We start from the raw sequence: 18,785 nt of genomic DNA on the forward strand, positions 1-18,785 counted from the left end.
TCGGAGTGGCTTCTCCCTTCCTTTGCTCTTTAGTATGTGGGCAAACTGTGGAGTTTCCTGGGGAAGAAGTATCTGGAATTTCTCAGGAATTGGGGTTGACTAGGGAGTGGGAGTTTTGGGGAGATGGTGAGCAGAAGACTTTGGATATAGGCAGCCATTGAAACTGGAGTCAGGTTTCCATAGATCATGATGAATCCTACACATAAAATTTTCAGCAGGACCAGGTTCTTGCCAGTTACGTGGAACTCTGCTTCCACAAGGGGGCAGATTTCAGGCTATGCATACAACCTCATTTTTGTCGTTGCTTGGCACTTGAGTTCTTGCCCATGCAATCATAACATTATCTTAATACAGTTAATATCTATTTGCATTAACTGTATTAACTCCATAAACCATGGAATTTCCCAGATTCTATTGGGAGTTACAATGCTCATGGCAACATTCTTAGCAAGAAGGAATGAAAAATAGGTGTGATGTGTGCAGATAGATTACAAACCTAAATAATTGTTACAAATTAAAAATATTATAATCCTGTGGTCTCTTTGTATCGTTGTACCTGGGAACTGGTGTTTGTTTGTTTTTTTAATTTTCTGGAAGTTTTCAGTAAGAAGGGAGCTACAGTACATTTCTAGTTAACATGGTAAATGGTGTAGCAGTGTAGAGAGGATGTTATAATCAGCATGTTCTGGTATGGCAATATACTGTATTAATCTTATCATGTTTTCAATCATTTTTAGTAAAGTATATCTGCATTCATAGGCATAAACCTCCTTGTTATCTATAAATTACATTTTGGAATGTCATGATTTATTTTATAGCATAAAGGCTATAAAATGAATACTGACAGCACTATTAGTGCTCTGATTTTGAACTGAAGTACAAGTCAACTCTGTTTAAGTCATTGTTTTCAGAAGCCACAAATAAATGTGCAGTTAAAAGGGTTCCATAAGTTAATAAGAGCAGAATTAGTAAAGAAGTGAGTGAGTTAGGAACATAGAAATTGCCATGCCAGATCAGATTAATGGATCTTTTAGTCTAATATCCTGTCTCCACCAGGGTCCAGTACCCGATGCTTTAAAATAAAGCAGAACACTAAAGATGGGCCAATAACTAGATTCATTCAGAATATAGAGAATAGGCCTGATGTTCTAGCAATAATTAGATAACTGGATATGAATATTACTTATCCTCCAACCACTCCCATCCCCATCACTGGTAAGCAGAACCCATCTGAATCCCGTACACTTTGGGATTCCCTTTTTTTTATCTTCTGAAAGAGGTCACTTTGCCTGAACCATGTACTCCTCTTATTTACTTTTCTATGTTGAATGCCACTCCTCCTCCTCAACAGCTATTCAGGAAGCTGTATGTGGTTGGAATTGCCCTCATACCATGAAAAAGACTTCTGATGTGGAGGGAGGAGACTGTCCTGTGTACATAATGCATCAGCAGGACAGGAAAGGCTACTGTCCAGTGCTTCACCATTGTACTAACTACCTGAAGTGAAGACACTCCAGACTCCTGGGCAGTAGTTGCCAGCAAAGAAAGCAAAAGCGTTCTCCTTCTTTAAGCACTACTTTAAGAAGTAGGATGTTTAATTACTGTTTTTTCCACCCTGTCTAAGCTTCCATAACCTTACCTTTTAATAGTCACAAATCATCCAGTCTTTATGTAAATCATACTCTGTCTCAAAGGCCTCCTGCACCCATAAATGATTTTAAGACTTCTTCTCTTCTGAAACTTAAACCAACTTCTTTTTCATCAAGTCCTATCTGTTTCTACACTATAAAACTCACCCCTCTCTAGGAAAAATAATGGATAAAAATCTCTATGGCCCTAAAACCATATCCCCATCTTAAATTCAGTTTATCCCTTGGGCCTATTATAATATTTACTACCACTAGAACTAATAATAATCATGGTCCTGTTCCTATTGGAAGCTAATCACATCCTACTAGATGCTCAGCACCCTGTAATTCTCATTGCTTTCAGAATGAGTTGTGATTCAGTGTGCTCAGTAACACAATGGGGGTATTTAGCACATTGTAGTTAGGGGCCTTTTCTTCTAATACAAAAGACATTGTCTTCTTCTCTTGGACCTTGCTCTAACCAAAGTGGACTCCAGTCACTTCATTTACACAGATGTAAACCTTTACTTGTAGACCCTTCATATTTACCTGAACAATGCAATCCAATGGACTCATATTAGAATTAGACATTAGCATTCAAATTAAAATATATGTAATGCAAGCTTCTAGCTTTACTGTTTTGGGGTCACCTGTAACAGATTGTATCTTCTATCAGACCTTCTGGGTTCAACATATGCAATTTATGTAGGTTGGTTTTATTAACTTTATTTTTCCTTCAGGATAAGAAAAAAAACAAGAACTAATCTAAATATATTTATTTTTACTTTTGTTAATTAACCTTAGTGATATGAAAAATTTAAAGTTTTACTGTTTTGGGTGGTGGTTTTATTTCTATCATGTACAAAGGTGCTCCTGTAATTCCAAACTAACATATTGATGTCTGAAATAATATAACTTGTCAGTAGTATAATTTTATTCTATTGATGTGCACAGGTAATTTCCCATGAGAAATGAAATATTTCTCTTTAATCATTTAGAACTCCAAATGGGACTCAGATCAATGGAACCAGATGGCCAATCTTCACTACAGCTGAACAAAAATACTTAACATTAAACACTGAAGCTTCAAAGATATATACAAAATTACGTGCCCAGCAGTGTCGATTCTGGAATGTATTTTTTCCCAAAGTCCTGGAGATGACAGGTAAACTTTTGGTAAATATGCACACACAGAGTATGCTGCTCAATAGAAGTTCACTTTCCTGATAGTAGCACTGTATTTCATTTGAATCTCAAAGCTTATATTTGAAAAGGTTGTTTCAATGGAATCAAATCCTGATGTCTTTTCTCAGGCAAACTCTCATTCACCTCAGCAGGAGTTTGCCTTGTTATTCATCAATGTGTTATGCAACCCCAAATGTGTCTGATACACAGAGAACAGATATGTCTACTTCCAGCTGAGGGGCTTTTGTTGAAGCTGTAGTGCAGCAGGCTGCTAATGCTGGAGGTACCAAGTTCAGTCCCCAATGCTGACCATGATGGCCAAAAATGGGAACTTGTTTGGGATTAGAATTGCCATGGGCTGCAGATGCTTAGGATGAGTTTTCTCTACCCTTTGTACCTAATCCACCGAGGCTCTGAGTTTGCTGCTGCTGCCGGCTGGGGGATTTGGTTCTTTAGCATCAAGCTGTAGACGCTTGTGATTTATTTCTGGAGTTCCAAGGCTCAATCTCTGGTGACAACCACGCAGTTGTTATATAAAGACTGCGTAAAAAGAATGGAGAGATCTCAGGGTTTGACCAGTGCAAAATACCACTGGATTTCAATTAAAATTGTTTGCATAGTGCTTTTGCAGTAAAAGCAGCAAAGAATCCTGTGGCACCTTATAGACTAACAGACGTTTTGGAGCATGAGCTTTCGTAGGTGAATACCCACTTCGTCGGATGCATGTAGTGGAAATTTCCAGGGGCAGGTATATATATGCAAGCAAGCTAGAGATAACGAGGTTAGTTCAATCAGGGAGGATGAGGCCCTGTTCTAGCAGTTGAGGTGTGAAAACCAAGGAAGGAGAAACTGGTGTTGGTTGGTTGGTTTGCTGGTTGGTTGGTTTTGGTTGGTAGTTGGCAAGAATGCTTGGTGGAGATTTTGTAGGTGTTGGTCTTTGTCAGAGGGGTTAGAGCAGATGCGGTTGTACCTCAGTGCTTGGCTGTAGACAATGGATCATGTGATGTGCTCCACCAAGCATTCTCAAAACTGCAATACCTGCACGAGAAAATAATATCCAGAAGCCTCCTACTGCAAGACAAACTCAAGAAAGAAACCAACTGGCCATCACATACAGGACTCCACTGGCCATCACATACAGTCCCCAGCTAAAACCTCTCCAACGCATCATCAGAGATCTACAACCCATCCTGGACAATGATCACCTTGGGTGGCAGGCCAGTCCTCGCCCACAGATAACCTGCCAACCTGAAACATATTCTCACCAGTAACTGCACACCGCACCATAGTAACTCTAGCTCAGGAACCAATCCATGCAACTAACCTCAATGCCAACTCTGCCCACATATCTACACCAGCGACACCATCACAAGACCTAACCGGATAAGCCACACCATCACTGGTTCATTCACCTGCATGTCCACCAATGTAATATACTCCATCATATGCCAGCAATGCCCCTCTGCTATGTACATCGGCCAAACTGGACAGTCTCTACGGAAAAGGATAAATGGACACAAATCAGATATTAGGAATGGCAATATACAAAAACCTGTAGGAGAACACTTCAACCTCCCTGGCCACACTACAGCAGACCTTAAGGTGGCCATCCTGCAGCAAAAAAACTTCAGGACCAGACTTCAAAGAGAAACTGCTGAGCTTCAGTTCATCTGCAAATTTGACACCGTCAGCTCAGGATTAAACAAAGACTGTGAATGGCTTGCCAACTACAAAACCAGTTTCTCCTCCCTTGGTTTTCATACCTCAACTGTTAGATCAAGGCCTCATCCTCCCTGATTGAACTAACCTCGTTATCTCTAGCTTGCTTGCATATATATACCTGCCCCTGGAAATTTCCACTATACGCATCCAATGAAGTGGGTATTCACCCACGAAAGCTCATGCTCCAAAACGTCTGTTAGTCTATAAGGTGCCACAGGATTCTTTGCTGCTTTTACAGATCCAGATTAACACGGCTACCCCTCTGATGCTTTTGCATTGTTTGTCTAAATAACTTTTAATAACTTTTTATTAGTGATGGAGAATTGTCACAAGATTTGGAGTTATGGTTTCAGTGAGGTTTGGAATTTTGGTTTAGTCATGAAGACTGAAACTTTGCTATCCTATCCAAATCCATTCAGACTTCAATAACTGGCTAGATATCTCTTGAAAACTGATTTTCCTGTCAGGGTTCTAGTATCTTGCATTTTAGTGAGCCAATGGTACAGATCAGGGTTGTGTGCCTCTGGATATTTTTCAGGAACAGTCTTTATAAAAATGTTTTTGGAGTTCCAACCCTCATCTAAGCCTAGAAGGAAAGAAATGCGTGGAAATAAAATCAGGTTTTGGAAAGGTTAAGTAATAATTTCACATCCTTCCATAAAGTTCAGTTTAAGGTTGGCTCTAGAAGTTGGCGCTAGAGGTGGGTAAGTGTTCATGGTGGCAAAAGTTTGTTTTTGTTTTGTTTTTCTGAAATGATTAATTCATTCCCATTTTGTGCCCTTTGGTCTATTACAGTTCTGATCGTGCTGCTACTGAAATCATTATGACTTTCCCCATTTACTTCAAAGGGAGCAGAATCAGACCAATATTTTTATACTTGATTGAGATCCTATCACTGCAGTTTCCTGGATTTGAAGTCACAGAATCTAAAGGGATAGGACTGGATCATGGGAATGGTCTCAAATTGTCTGTTGAAACCATTTGTTTTGATCTATTTTGATCTATTTAGGCTCTTATACTGTGCCACATTATCTGAGTGCAATATTCCCATGGTTGGCTGGGCTCATCAGCATGTTGTAGGTGGTGTTCAGTAGCTCTTAGCATCAGATCTCATTTTATTAAATAAAAGAAGGGAAAGGAAGCAGCATTTGTAACCAATTCAATGTATTATTTGCTGTTTGGGTGATGCTTTGCTGTGTCTCTTTTTCACGACACCCTGCCATTTGGTGACTACGTGGGAGATTTTACAAAACAGCAAGTATATTTTTTCTGTGTGAATTTGGGTCATTTTCAGGCAAGAAGTGGATATTTCAGATCTACACAGACTTGGTTTAATCTGCGTTTTGATCATCAGGCATTACTCATAAAAATGATAATTGTATACTCCATCTGTTTGGATGATGTTATTGATATACGAATGTACTATGTATACCAAATGTTCTGTGACACGATTTATATCAACACACATGCTTCAGCATCTCTTGGCAGCCCAGCAGACTTGCCTTTCATGGCCTTGGGTGGGGAAAGATCACAAACCACCTTTCACGATCTGCCTAGAGAAATGAAAGTATGTTTCTTGATATACCATAAATCATTTCTTTTAATCTCTAACTTAATATGCATGTTTAAAATATTTTTGAAAGATTTCATAACATACTCTTAACAAAAGTAAAAGAAGGAGACTGAATGTTGTTAGTGGGTGGTGTTGTTTTGGCACTGCCTGTTTTTAGAACAGAAACATCAGACCTTTGGATATTTATGTTTCCTACACAACCTCTTCCAGCTGTGAGAAAAAAAATCATTTTAGTTTCCACTGATAAACTTCCTAGGATGCACTTTCATTGCAAAGGTTCATTTCAATGAAACACTAAGTTCAAAAATATTATTTTGTATTTCTTTAGTTCCCAAAGGACTTTAGATACCATAGACAGAGATACATCCGCAGAGCGCCTTACCCAACATTGAAACATAGCCACCTCTTAGGCGGAAAGTCACAACTGCTTTAATATACAGCAACACTGCACAATATTTAGGACAGAAGTGAAGAAAAATATGATATCCAGTTGAAAATGCAGCTGGAATTTAGGTAGACAGGAGTGTAATGATTCCAACTGGAATCTGAAGAGGACACCCAAGCTGACATGTCTACTCTTGCTAAAAGGGCAGTTGAATATTTTAATTACCTCAAGTGGTCAGAGCCTCAGTTTTATGCCTTATCTGAAAAATGCCACCTCCAGCCATACAGTGTACTCTGTCACCATGCTAGGGAATCAGCTTGATACTGAGCCACCTACTAACTCATCTTCCTCTGCTATCCTGTTTATTACTTTAAGATCGCCTATCTACGTAATGACCAGCACCAATGCTGCTCAACAGCAAAGCTGGCTCTACCACACACTAAGCAAGACAGACAGTTGGCTAAAGTAGTAAAATATAAGAGACAGCAAAATGTTTAGTGACTCCAGTCTGCAAGGGTGGATCTTTTCCAGTTTCCTGGGGAAGCAAAATGCCCAGAGCTGGCAAAGCTTATAGTATGGCTGCAGATTTAGAAAATTAATAAGAGAAAAACAAATCTCACACATCCAGATAGCAAAAAGAGACACAAATGGAAATGCCAGTCTCTAAATATTTCTAGAGTATTTAGTGTTGGTACAGTTTTGGGGGTTTCTTAGTGTCTTTACTTGGGGTGGATTACCACACTATCATTGAGGACCTTAGTTGCAATATATATATATATATTTGTTCTGACAAGACAAGTACCCTAATAAATTGGGCCCTGGACTTGTCGGGTGTGTGCTCTAGATTCTCAGGTTACAGTTCTGCAGGGGGCTGACAGGCTCCCGCAGGGGACTGAGAGCTCTCAACGTCTCGCTGGCCTTAAGAAAAACTCAGGAAACTCAATACCATGGGAGGAACAGACTTAAATATTCAGCATACACAAGGCAAAAAGATTAGTCTGAGGGTACTAGCATTGGCACAATTCACAGTACTCCTCCTGATGACAGATTCTAAAAGGGTTATGAGGTTTAAGAGCCAGAAAACACTAGTCCTTACCTGTAAGGAATAGGAACTAGAATAATAGATTAATTTACTCAAAAGAAGTTTGTTAACTCTTGAACACCCTCCAGTTCTAAGAGATATTAATGATCAAAATATTATGTATCCAAATGAATGTTCCTTCCAATACTCCAAGAACCTGTAATGCATACTGAGGCTAACTACCGCATTGTCTGTTTCCCCTTGAGCTGGCTATAGGCAGAACAACTTTCAGTTTCTACTCCATTACTTCCTCTGGTATTTTTAAAAATATAATTCAGTTTTTTAATTTATAGCAAGATTGTGTCATTCTGTATTACCTATGAAGAAACAAAACAAAGATAAAATGTCAGAATAGTCCTATGAGTGGATTTTGTGAATGTGCTAAGAAAAATATCCTAAGAAAACTAAGAATTAAACTTGAACATTTTACATGTACAAAAATAGTATTCAAAAGCATTACACATTAGACAAATAATCAGCTGTATGTAAATCATTAAAATGCCTTTTCATAATACAAGAACAAGGGGTCACAAAATGAAATTAATAGGCAACAAGTTTAAAACAAACAAAAGGAAGTATCACAATGCACAGTCAGGCCTGGTCTACACTATGCGTTTAAACTGATTTTAGCAGCATTAAATCGATTTAACGGCGCACCTGTCCACACTACGAGGCCCTTTATATCGATATAAAGGGCTCTTTAAATCGGTTTCTGTACTCCTCCCCAACGAGAGGAGTAGCGCTAAAATCGGTATTACCATATCAGATTAGGGTTAGTGTGGCCGCAAATAGACGGTATTGGTCTCCAGGCGGTATCCCACAGTGCACCACTGTGACCGCTCTGGACAGCAATCTGAACCTGGATGCAGTGGCCAGGTAAACAGGAAAAGCCCCGTGAACTTTTGAATTACATTTCCTGTTTGCCCAGCGTGGAGCTCTGATCAGCACGGGTGGCGATGCAATGCCAAATCCAAAAAGAGCTCCAGCATGGACTGTACGGGAGATACTGGCTCTGATCGCTATATGGGGAGACAAATCTGTTCTATCAGAGCTCCATTACAGAAGACAAAATGCTAAAGAGTTTGAAAAAAATCTCCAGGCTACACAGTGCTGCGTGACAAGCATAACGGAAAGCCAAAGAATCAAATGGACGCTCATGGAGGGAGGAAGGGGGTACTGAGGACTCCAGCTATCCCACAGTCCACAGCAGTCTCCAAAAACTATTTGCATTCTTGGCTGAGCTCCCAGTGCCTGTAGGTTCAAACACATTGTCCGGTGTGGTTCAGGGTATAGCTCATCAATTTACTCCCTCCCACCACCACGTGAAAGAAAAGGGAAAGAAATCATTTCTTGACTTTTTTCAATGTCACCATATGTCTACTGAATGCTGGTGGTAGACGCGATGCTGCAGCAGTGAAGAGCAGTATCTGCTTTTCTCCCCTCCCTGGTGGCAGATGGTACAATATGACTGCTATCCATTGTCACCATCAGCCTGTGAGTGCTCCTGGCTGGCCTCAGGTGAGGCTGGCTGGGAGTGCCTGTGTAAAAATAGGAATGATTCCTGGTCATTCCCAGTAGATGGTACAGAATGGTTGGTAACCGTCCTCATCATAGCAACTGGGGGCTGAGCTCCATCAGCCCCCTCCCTTTCCTGTGTAAAGAAAAGATTCTGTACTGCCTGGACTATCATAGCAGTGGGATGCTGGGCTCCTCTCCCCAGCACCGTTTAATGTCCTGCCTGGACTATCATAGCAGCTGGAGGCTGCCTCCCCCTCATTTTATCTCACTAACAAGTTAGCGTTTCTTATTCCTGCATTCTTTATTACTTCATCACACAAATGGGGGGACACTGCAAGGGTAGCCCAGGAGGGTTGGGAGAGCAGGGAAGAAACAGGTGAGGTGGTTGCAGGGGCACCCCCTAGAATGGCATGCAGCTCATCATTTCTGTGGATCTGACACAAAGCGGCTGTACTCTCTGGTTCTCTGATACACTGGTTCTCCAGTACACTTGCCCCATATTCTAGGCAGGACTGACTCTATTTTTAGAAACCATAAAGGAGGGATTGACTCAGGGAGTCATTCCCAGTTTTGCCTTTGCGCCCCTGGCCGACCTCAGCCAGGGGCACCCATGATAGCAGCAGACAGTACAGAACGACAGATAACCTTCATCTTACTGCCAATTTACAATGGCAGCAGACAGTACAGAATGACTGATAACCATCCCTGCTATCATGCAAAAGCAAATGAATGCTGCTGTGCAGTGCTGCAGTAACGCCTCTGTTAGCGGCATCCAGTACACATATGCTGACAGTAAAAAAAAAGCTGAACGGGCTCCATGGTTGCCGTGCTATGCTGTCTGCCAGGGCAATCCAGGGAAAAAGGGCGCGAAATGATTGTCTGCCGTTGTTTGCCCGGAGGAAGGAATGAGTGACGACATTTACCCAGAACCACCCGTGACAATGATTTTTGCCCCATCAGGCACTGGGATCTCAACCCAGAATTCCAAGGGGTGGGGAAGACTGTGGGAACTATGGGATAGCTACAGAATAGCTACCCACAGTGCAACGCTCTGGAAATCGACGCTAGCCTCGGACCGTGATGCACACCGCCGAATTTATGTGCTTAGTGTGGCCGCATGCATTCGACTTTATACAATCTGTTTTACAAAACTGGTTTATGTAAAATCGGACTAATCCCATAGTGTAGACGTACCCTTAGTCTGTAGAACTCTTTGCCTGAGGACATTGTGAAGACCAAGACTATAATAGGGTTCATCAAAGAACTAGATAAATTCGTGGAGTATAGGTCCAACAGTGACTATTAGCCACGAATGGCCGGGATGGTGTCCCTAGCCTCTGTTTCCCAGAAGCTGGAATGAGCGACGGGATGGATCACTTGATGATTACCTGTTCTGTTCATTCCCTCTGGGGCACCTGGCATTGGCCACTGTCGGAAGACTGGATACTAGGCTAGATGGACCTTTGGTCTGACCCAGTATGGCCATTCTTATGTTCTTATGCCACAGGTTGGAAAGTTCAATATCAGAACCAGTTTCCATATTACTTTGGGTTAGATTCAGCAACCATTACTCATGGGACTAGTGGGACTAGTCTCAGACTAAGGCAATACTTAATATAGGAGTGGAAGGATATGGCCCCTAAAATCCTCTGTCCATTCATTTAATTTGTCTAGTCCCACCCTCCTGCAACCTAGTTAGTAAGGGAGGTAAAACTTATTACAATATTGTACCATCTGAACATTTCTACTGACTGTTAGAAGAAGAAGAAGAAGAAAATAAAAATCTTGTTTCTTTAAAAACAAACAAGCAAACAAAAAAACTTGCTTTGTGGGTTAAAGCTGCACAACTCATCTGAAATTGTATATATGACTGAAGAACATCCAGGAGAGATTTCAAAATACACCTAATGCTGTACCTGGACAGTTCTTAATATTTGTCAGAGCTAAGAGTCAGGAATATATTTGCAGGTACTAATAGCAGCTGGGTAGGAAGGAAACATTACTCCTGACTTATGTTTCCTACTAAATTATACTATATCATAACTGTTATGTGAACTCTGTCCAGCTCCTAGTGTCTATAACACAAAAATACATTCACAACTGGTGCCCTTTTGGCAGATTTAACAGAGGGGCGAATAAGGGCATGGAGCCAAATTTATCTCTGATGTAACTCCACTGAAATTAGGGTACTGTGACATCACCAAAGCAATGTGGGAAGGGATGTGCTGTCAACTGTTTGATCTGTGGGTATATGGAACACTTTGTTTTCTTGCTTTGTCAAACTGAGCATTAGAGGCCTGATCCAAAAAAGACTCTCTATCACGTTAATTATTATGTATCTATTGTTCATTATTATTATTTATTGTTATATTTTACAATTTATTATTTTTATTTTTAATCATGGCCTGCAAATCTTTTGGGATAATCGACTACAAAACCTTTTGAGATTTGAAAATATAAGGAGATTTGACCATATAAAACTACATTTAAGCTGTTGCATCTGCTAAAATGTATTAATTATTTCATTGGTTGGCTTTTGTTATATGGTAGTGAATTTGAATAATCTCATGCTCTGAATTGTAATCATTGGTCAAGATGAATTCTCTAATCTCTTTTTGCCTCCTTTCTGTCAGCCCATCTAAGTCACAGGTGGTTGCTTCAAAGAGATTGATGATGTTGGTGATAATGGGATGCACTGACTTATGACTTCAATTTTGATCTTATCGCTGAAAAAGTGCAAACAAATGGGAACCCAAGTTCTTATTTCAGGGCTTTAGTGTCTCTCTTTCTTTTTTAGATTCATAAAGGTGGCTAGTCTGAATTTCTCATAGTCCATTTTCTATAGCTCACTCAATTCTTGTAATGTCCGTCAGGTAGCACTGAAGCGGCTCATAATTTATGATCCAGATCAATTATTTCTGATTAGAGATGTATGGACAGGAGATGTATTCAAGTTTGTAAAATATTTGAGCATGAATACTTTCCAGTCATTAAGACTTCAGAAATATCTGAGCCTCTGTACCTGAAATATTCAGGAAGAAATGTAACAGTTGCCTGAATCGATAATTGGGCAACATTGCATGGATAAATTAGACTGGATAATCATAATCAAGCCTAAGTAAAGCAATAAGATCCAGGTGTTTTTCTCAGAATAGTACTAGTAATGGTCCAAATGCTAAATTACCCATCCATTTGACACAGTTGCAAATAATCTGGCTTCATCTAAGAGTCGGATTTCTTATTTGAAGTAAAAAAAATAATAATGCAGAGAACAGCACTGATGGTCAGAACAGTGACTGTAAAAGTAGAACATTTTGTATTGTGCATATCTGCTCCGTACTTATGAGTCATATTTACATAGTTTATTGACCAAAAAAAGTTTTTAATATTATCAACATTTGGAAACGCACAAGCTTTGGGTTTTTTTGTTAACGAGAAAATTGGCCAGAAGAAAACAAGAAATTATCTGAATTTTTCCCAAAACTCAAATCTAGTGAAGCTCCAACTATTTTGGAGCTTTGAAAACAAAAAGTTTGGTTCATCTATGTTTTTATTTTTTGTACATCTTCATTCTTTTTGCCTTCACTTTGTTCCAGAAGCAAAGGTATTGAATTACTCTTGATATAACTGAAACTAAGAAAGCATTAACATCTATTGAAAAGTCTCTTATCAGTAAATTACCAACCTGATTTCCAGACCAAACAGGTTTGTAAAAATTCAGCTGACCTGCAAATAAACTTTATCCCTTTTGACATAAGAATGGCCATACTGAGCTAGACCATTGGTCCATCTGGTCCAGTAACCCGTCTTCTGACAATAACCATTGCCAGACGCTTCAAAGAAAATGAACACAGCAGAGCAATTATCAAATGATCCCTCCACTGTCATCCAGTCCCAGCTGCTAGCAGTTAAAAGTTTAGGGACACATGGAGCATCTTGGCTAATAGCCATTCATGGACCTATCCTCGATGAACTTATCTAATTCTTTTTTCAACCCAGTTAACTTTTGGCCTTGATTACATCCCTTTTCAAAGTGTTCCATGGGTTGACTGTGAAGTACTTCCTTATGTTTGTTTTAAACCTGCTAATTATTAATTTCATTGAGTAACTTCTGGTTCTTGTGTTAAGGAGTAAATAACTCTTCCCTATTCACTTTCTCCTCACCATTCATAAGTTTATAGACCTCTATCATATCCCCACTTAGTCATTTTATTTCTAAGATGAACTGCCCCAGTCTTTTTAATCTGCCTCTTATGGAAGCTGTTCCATGCCCCTAATCATTTTTGTTGCCCTTCTTTGTACCTCTCACATATAACATAGCTTTTTTTTTTTGATGGAGAAGCCAGAACTGAACTCGATATTCAAGCTATGGGCATACCATGTAGTAGCATTATGATATTTTCAATCTTATTATGTATCCCTGTCTTAATAGTTGCTAACATTCTGTGCATTAATGAAAACATTAAGCAGATGTTTTCAGAGAACTATTCACAATGACTCCAAGATCTTTCTTGAGTGGTAGCAGCTAATTTAGACCCTATCATTTGATATGTATAGTTGGGATTATGTTTTCCAATGTAGATCACTTTGCACTTCTCAACATTAAATTTCATCTGCCATTTTGTCCAGTCACACAGTTTTGTGAGATCCTGCAGAAACTCTTTGCAGCCAGCTTTGGATTTGCCTTAAGTAATTTATTACTGTATGAAAAATTTCCTACCTCACCATTTAACCCTTTTCCAGATAATTTATGAATATGTTGAACAGCACCGATCCCAGGACATGTCTTTGGGGGACCCCACTGTTTACCCCTTTCCACTGTGAAAACTGACCAATTATTCCTATCCTTTGTTTCCTATGTTTTAACTAGTTACAGATCACTGAGAGGACCTTTCCTCCTATCCCAGGACTAGTTACTTTTATTAAGAGCCTTCAGTACAGGACTATGTAAAAGGCTTTCAGAAAGTTCAAATACGCCATATCAACTTGCAAGGATCATTCTTGTCCACTTGCTTGTTGACTCCTTCAAATAATTCTAATAGATTGTTGAGGCATGATTTCCCTTTACAAAAGCCGTGTTGACTCTTACCTATCATGATCATGTATGGGTCTGGTAATTCTGTTCTCTACTATAGCTTCAACCAATTTGCCTGGTACTGAAGTTAGGCTTACCAACCTGTAATTGCCAACATCACCTTTGGAGCCTTTTTAAAAAATTGGCATTACATTAATTATATTCCAGTCATCTGGTACAGAGTCTGATTTAAGTGATAGGTAATATACCACAATTAGTAGTTCTTCAATTTAATATTTGAGTTCATTCAGAACCTTTGGATGAATATCATCCAGTTATGGAGAATTGATGCTGTTTAATTTATCAATTTGTTCTAAAACTTCTTCTACTGACACCTCAATCTGGGATAATTCCTTTGATATATTACCTAAAAAGAATGGCTCGGGTGCAAAGATTTCATTTAGCTTCTCTGCAACAGCCTTAACTTGAATGGAGCCGTGATTCCACCACATATCTATGTTTTTGTACAGCACTGTCATGAGGAGTGCAGACATGAGTTCAATTGCCCCCACCTCAACAGGTGCTGCAAAGATGTATCTTTTTAGCAGGCCAGAACTCATCTCTTTGGCCAAGGCCTCTTGGTTGTTTCATCTCCTCTCCAGGTCTCAGGTGATTCTACAAAACAGCCTGCAGGCAGCAAATGAGCTTAAACAAAAGAAAGGAAAAGAAAAATCTGTCAGCAGTTCCTTCCAGAACGTGGGCTGTTGTTACTTCAGAGGGCCCTGGGAGAATTACTGTCCACTTTAGAGTTCACTGGGCTCCAGTGCAAATCTCAGTCCCCACCTCTCCCTTTTAGCTCAGGTGATCTGCACCCTCTTTCTGCAGACTGTCACCTCTCCTGGAGCTGGAGAAGTTCAACAGTCTGTTTCCTTTCCAGGGTTACCCCACCTGAGTGGAGTTCCCTCCCTTTAACAACTCCTCCAGTCCTGGAATGATTTGCAGGTGAGGTGGGCAGTGCCACTCCTGCTCAAAACAGCTACTTAACCCCTTCCATATCACTGTAGGGATTGTATACTCTATCACAAGCACTCCTTAATGGGGTTTCTGGGCTGTACTGTAAACTGTGTATTAAATCATTCTATTTTGATTTAAATAAACAGAGGTTGCTTTTGAAAGCTGAGATAAATAATACATATTTATTTGATAAACATATATACAGTGTAAAGAGAGCAAATTCATCTTCATAAATATATAATGCCTAAGACTGTGCCAGAATGATTGTTCATTTTAACTCACTACTTTCTGATGCAGTGCTAAAATGTTAGCCACTGAATTTCCAATAGTTGGGGATGAAAGAGAGGGAGGAGAAACTGTTGTGCCATCTAGAGAAAAATGGCACTGGTAATCAACATTATTTTTCAATTAATGTAAAAAAAAATCAAATTTAGATTAATACAACCCATTATGTGTTTTACAGGAAATATTGATGAAGCAGAACGAGAATGGAAAGCTGGATTCCATCGCTGGAACAATTACATGATGGACTGGAAAAATCAATTTAATGATTACACTAGCAAGAAGGAAAGCTGTGCAGGTCTCTAATTAATAGGTTTACCCTTTTGAGAATGTCCATATTACCATTGATCAAGGTAAACATACCACTAACTATCTAACGTGTTTAGCAATAAAGCATATTATGTAAATTAAACAAAATGTCATGAATATAATATTGATTCCCCAGATCTTTTAGTTTATATTCTACCTTGTATCTCAATAAACAATATAAGGCACTCATACCCTTTTAAAGCTTCAGAGTATGTCAAATAGGACTATAGAGATTAAAGTATGAAGATTAATGAAGTACATGTTATCATAAACACTAGCAGCTTAAAGTCTCACTTCAAGGAAACATTACAAAAAGTGTAATTTTTAAAACAGAAATATCAGTATTTTATAATATCTGGAAAGCACAACTGATGTTGCCCTTTAGTGGCAATGTCACAGCATTATGAACCCTGCTTCAGTTGTAATTTAGTTGACATAAACAGATGATAACTTTTCTGGACACAACAAATGCTAACCACTTGTTAAATCAAAAGGGTTTTTAAGAGAGTTATTAAACCTTGAATAATTGCTTCTTTAAGGCCCAGTTCCTGGGAATCACCACACAGTCCATGTATTAATACAATAATATTCCCTACTAGGAGCCAGGGATAAAAAAAATACTTCTCTTATGTTATAGAACTACTGTGGAGCCAGTCTGTGTAGCACCTCTGCTGTCCGTGATCGCACTCATCAGGGAGCAAAGGCTCAAAGTAATGGATCCACAGCCAGGGCCAGCCTTTCCATGATCATCTCTCTCTCTTTGCCCTGTGCAAGACTTCCCTGTGGAGCAGGGCTCTGGATAGATGCAAATGCCCACTGAGAACTCTCACCCTTGAATAATTCTGTCCCTCTTCACCCAGTGGAACTAGCCCAGATTCATTGTAGTGTGGAGCTCCCTGCACATTGAAGGATGGATTCAGATTTACTCCTTAGTGACTATATTCAACATAATGTCAGTCGCATCAGTTTACCAAAGACCAGAAATATAACCTCAGTTGTCCTGATTAGGGTAGAAAAATTACAATCTGTAGAACATGGGCCCTATCCTGTAGCGTGTAATCATTATTTTGGCAAGTCTCTCAGTGAAGTCATTGGGAGCGGAAGGATATCAGTATTTTGCAGAAGTGGGCCCTTAGGTTTGTAGGACTCAGCCCCAGGTTTGGTTCATATAAAATCCCCCCTAATGTTTTCCACAAACTCTAACTGAATCTTTTTTGTGGATCCAAAACAGACGTGTATGACCATTTTCCCATTAATCTGTACTTCTTGGTTCTGGCTTGAATGGGAAGCAAAATGCCACAAAATACAATAAGATGCTATCCTTGGTCCATCTGGAAGGAGTATTATCAGAATTCTCCTGAGACAGCAGGCTTTGGTGAAATTCATAGTCCATTTTGGCAGACTGAAGAGATCTGGATAACACTAAGATGATGGAGAAGCAGATGAAAATAAAGATGTAAACTCCAAGAAAAAAGAATGACAGCTTCTTTTGCAACAAGCACTTAGCTGATAAAATATGTTCACCCTTTTGATTAGGATAGTGTTCCCAAACTTGGGACACTGCTTGTTTAGGGAAAGCCCCTGGCCGGCTGGGCAGGGTTGTTTACCTGCCTCATCCTCAGGTCCAGTCGATGGTGGCTCCCACCAGCTGCGGTTCGCCGCTCCAGGCCAATGGGGGCTGCTGGAAGTGACAGCCAGTATGTCCCTCAACCTGTGCAACTTCCAACACCCTATAGGCCTGGAGAGGTGAACTGCGGTCAGTGGGAGCCATGATCACCTGGACCTGTGGATGCAGCAGGTAAACAAACCGTCCTGGCCAGCCAGGGGCTTTCCCTAAACAAGCGGCATCCCAAGTTTGAGAAACACTGTATTAGGGGATATACATTTCTTGTACAAATTTTTGGAAGTCAGTACTAGAAATTTTATCACAACTTATTGGAAGACTAGTTTCCTGGATTACAACCTGCACAATCAAAAGGCCATCAGTTTTTTGGACAGGCAATTACCATACATAAAGTAAGGAATGCAAATAGTTAACTACAATGTGTCTACACTAAAAAGTTAGGTCAACCCAGCTATTGCATTCAAGGTTTTAAAATATCCACTCAAGCGGTGTAATTAACTCAACCTAATCACTGATGTAGACAGTGCTAGGTCTACTGAAGAATTCTTCTGTCAACCTATCACATCTTAGGAGGGTGGATTACCTGCACCGGTGGATGAACTCTTCACATTAGCATAAAACAAGAATGGTCAGACCAATGGTCCATCTAGCCCAGTATCCTATCTTCCAACAGTGACTGGTTCCAGATTCTTCAGGAGTGAGCAGAAGAAGGCAATTATCGAGTGAGCCAATGCCTGTCGTCAAGTCCCAGCTTCTAGGGTTGCTTCCCTGACCATTTTAACTAATAGAATAGGTAATGAGTACATTGAAGAGCTACAGAGGTGCAGCTGTGGACAAGCCCTAGATTTTGCAAAAACTCTTTGTATCGTGTATCATGTTTATAGTATATGGCACTATATAGATAGCTATTGTTATTGATGATAATAATATTATAACATGCAAGACTGTGGTGATCTACAGAGTACTGAATGTTTAACACCTTCTGTCTGCCTATCCCCTGCTATTCAGACCATTGGAAAAATTTTCTGAAAGATTATGAGTCTCTGTGCATCACTCATCTGGTTCTTTTAGTTCAGAAGGCAGTCTTTTTTATTGACTTAATGGGTATGATTTTTCAAAAGAGCTCATTGTGGGCTTAACGCTGTCAGAAGTGTCAGTAGTGAATCTCAAAGGAAGCAAAGTTAGGTCAACCCTGCGTATTTCTGAAATCACACCCAAATTCTTGGTGTCTTCCTTTCAAGCCATTTCAGTTTGTTTCTGAAAATGAGACAAGCAACAACACTTTTAAAAAAAATAATTCAGGCCTAACAAACATATAATTCTTTAAAAAAAATTAATCGTTTAAAAGATATGTAGGTTTTTTTTCTGTTTGTACAGCGTGGGGCTGGATGAATGTATCTGAACTATAAAACTCTTTTTACAATTTGTAGTTGGACATTGTAATATGAAA

The 18,785-nt window shown here is 39.7% G+C and overlaps 1 protein-coding gene across 1 annotated transcript in view; it reads left to right on the forward strand.

The window, feature by feature from the left end:
• BCHE (butyrylcholinesterase) overlaps positions 1-17,480 on the forward strand; it is a 45,406-nt gene extending 27,926 nt beyond the window's left edge. The window contains exons 3-4 of the mRNA XM_030576450.1: positions 2,627-2,793; positions 15,584-17,480. Of these exons, the coding sequence (XP_030432310.1) occupies positions 2,627-2,793; positions 15,584-15,708 (292 nt within the window). The 3' untranslated portion in view covers positions 15,709-17,480. The remainder of the gene's footprint in view (positions 1-2,626; positions 2,794-15,583) is intronic.
• The last annotated feature ends 1,305 nt before the right edge of the window (positions 17,481-18,785 follow it).

Source organism: Gopherus evgoodei, chromosome 9 (genome assembly GCF_007399415.2).
Source record: "Gopherus evgoodei ecotype Sinaloan lineage chromosome 9, rGopEvg1_v1.p, whole genome shotgun sequence".
In the NCBI taxonomy this organism is placed as follows: Eukaryota; Metazoa; Chordata; order Testudines; family Testudinidae; genus Gopherus; species Gopherus evgoodei.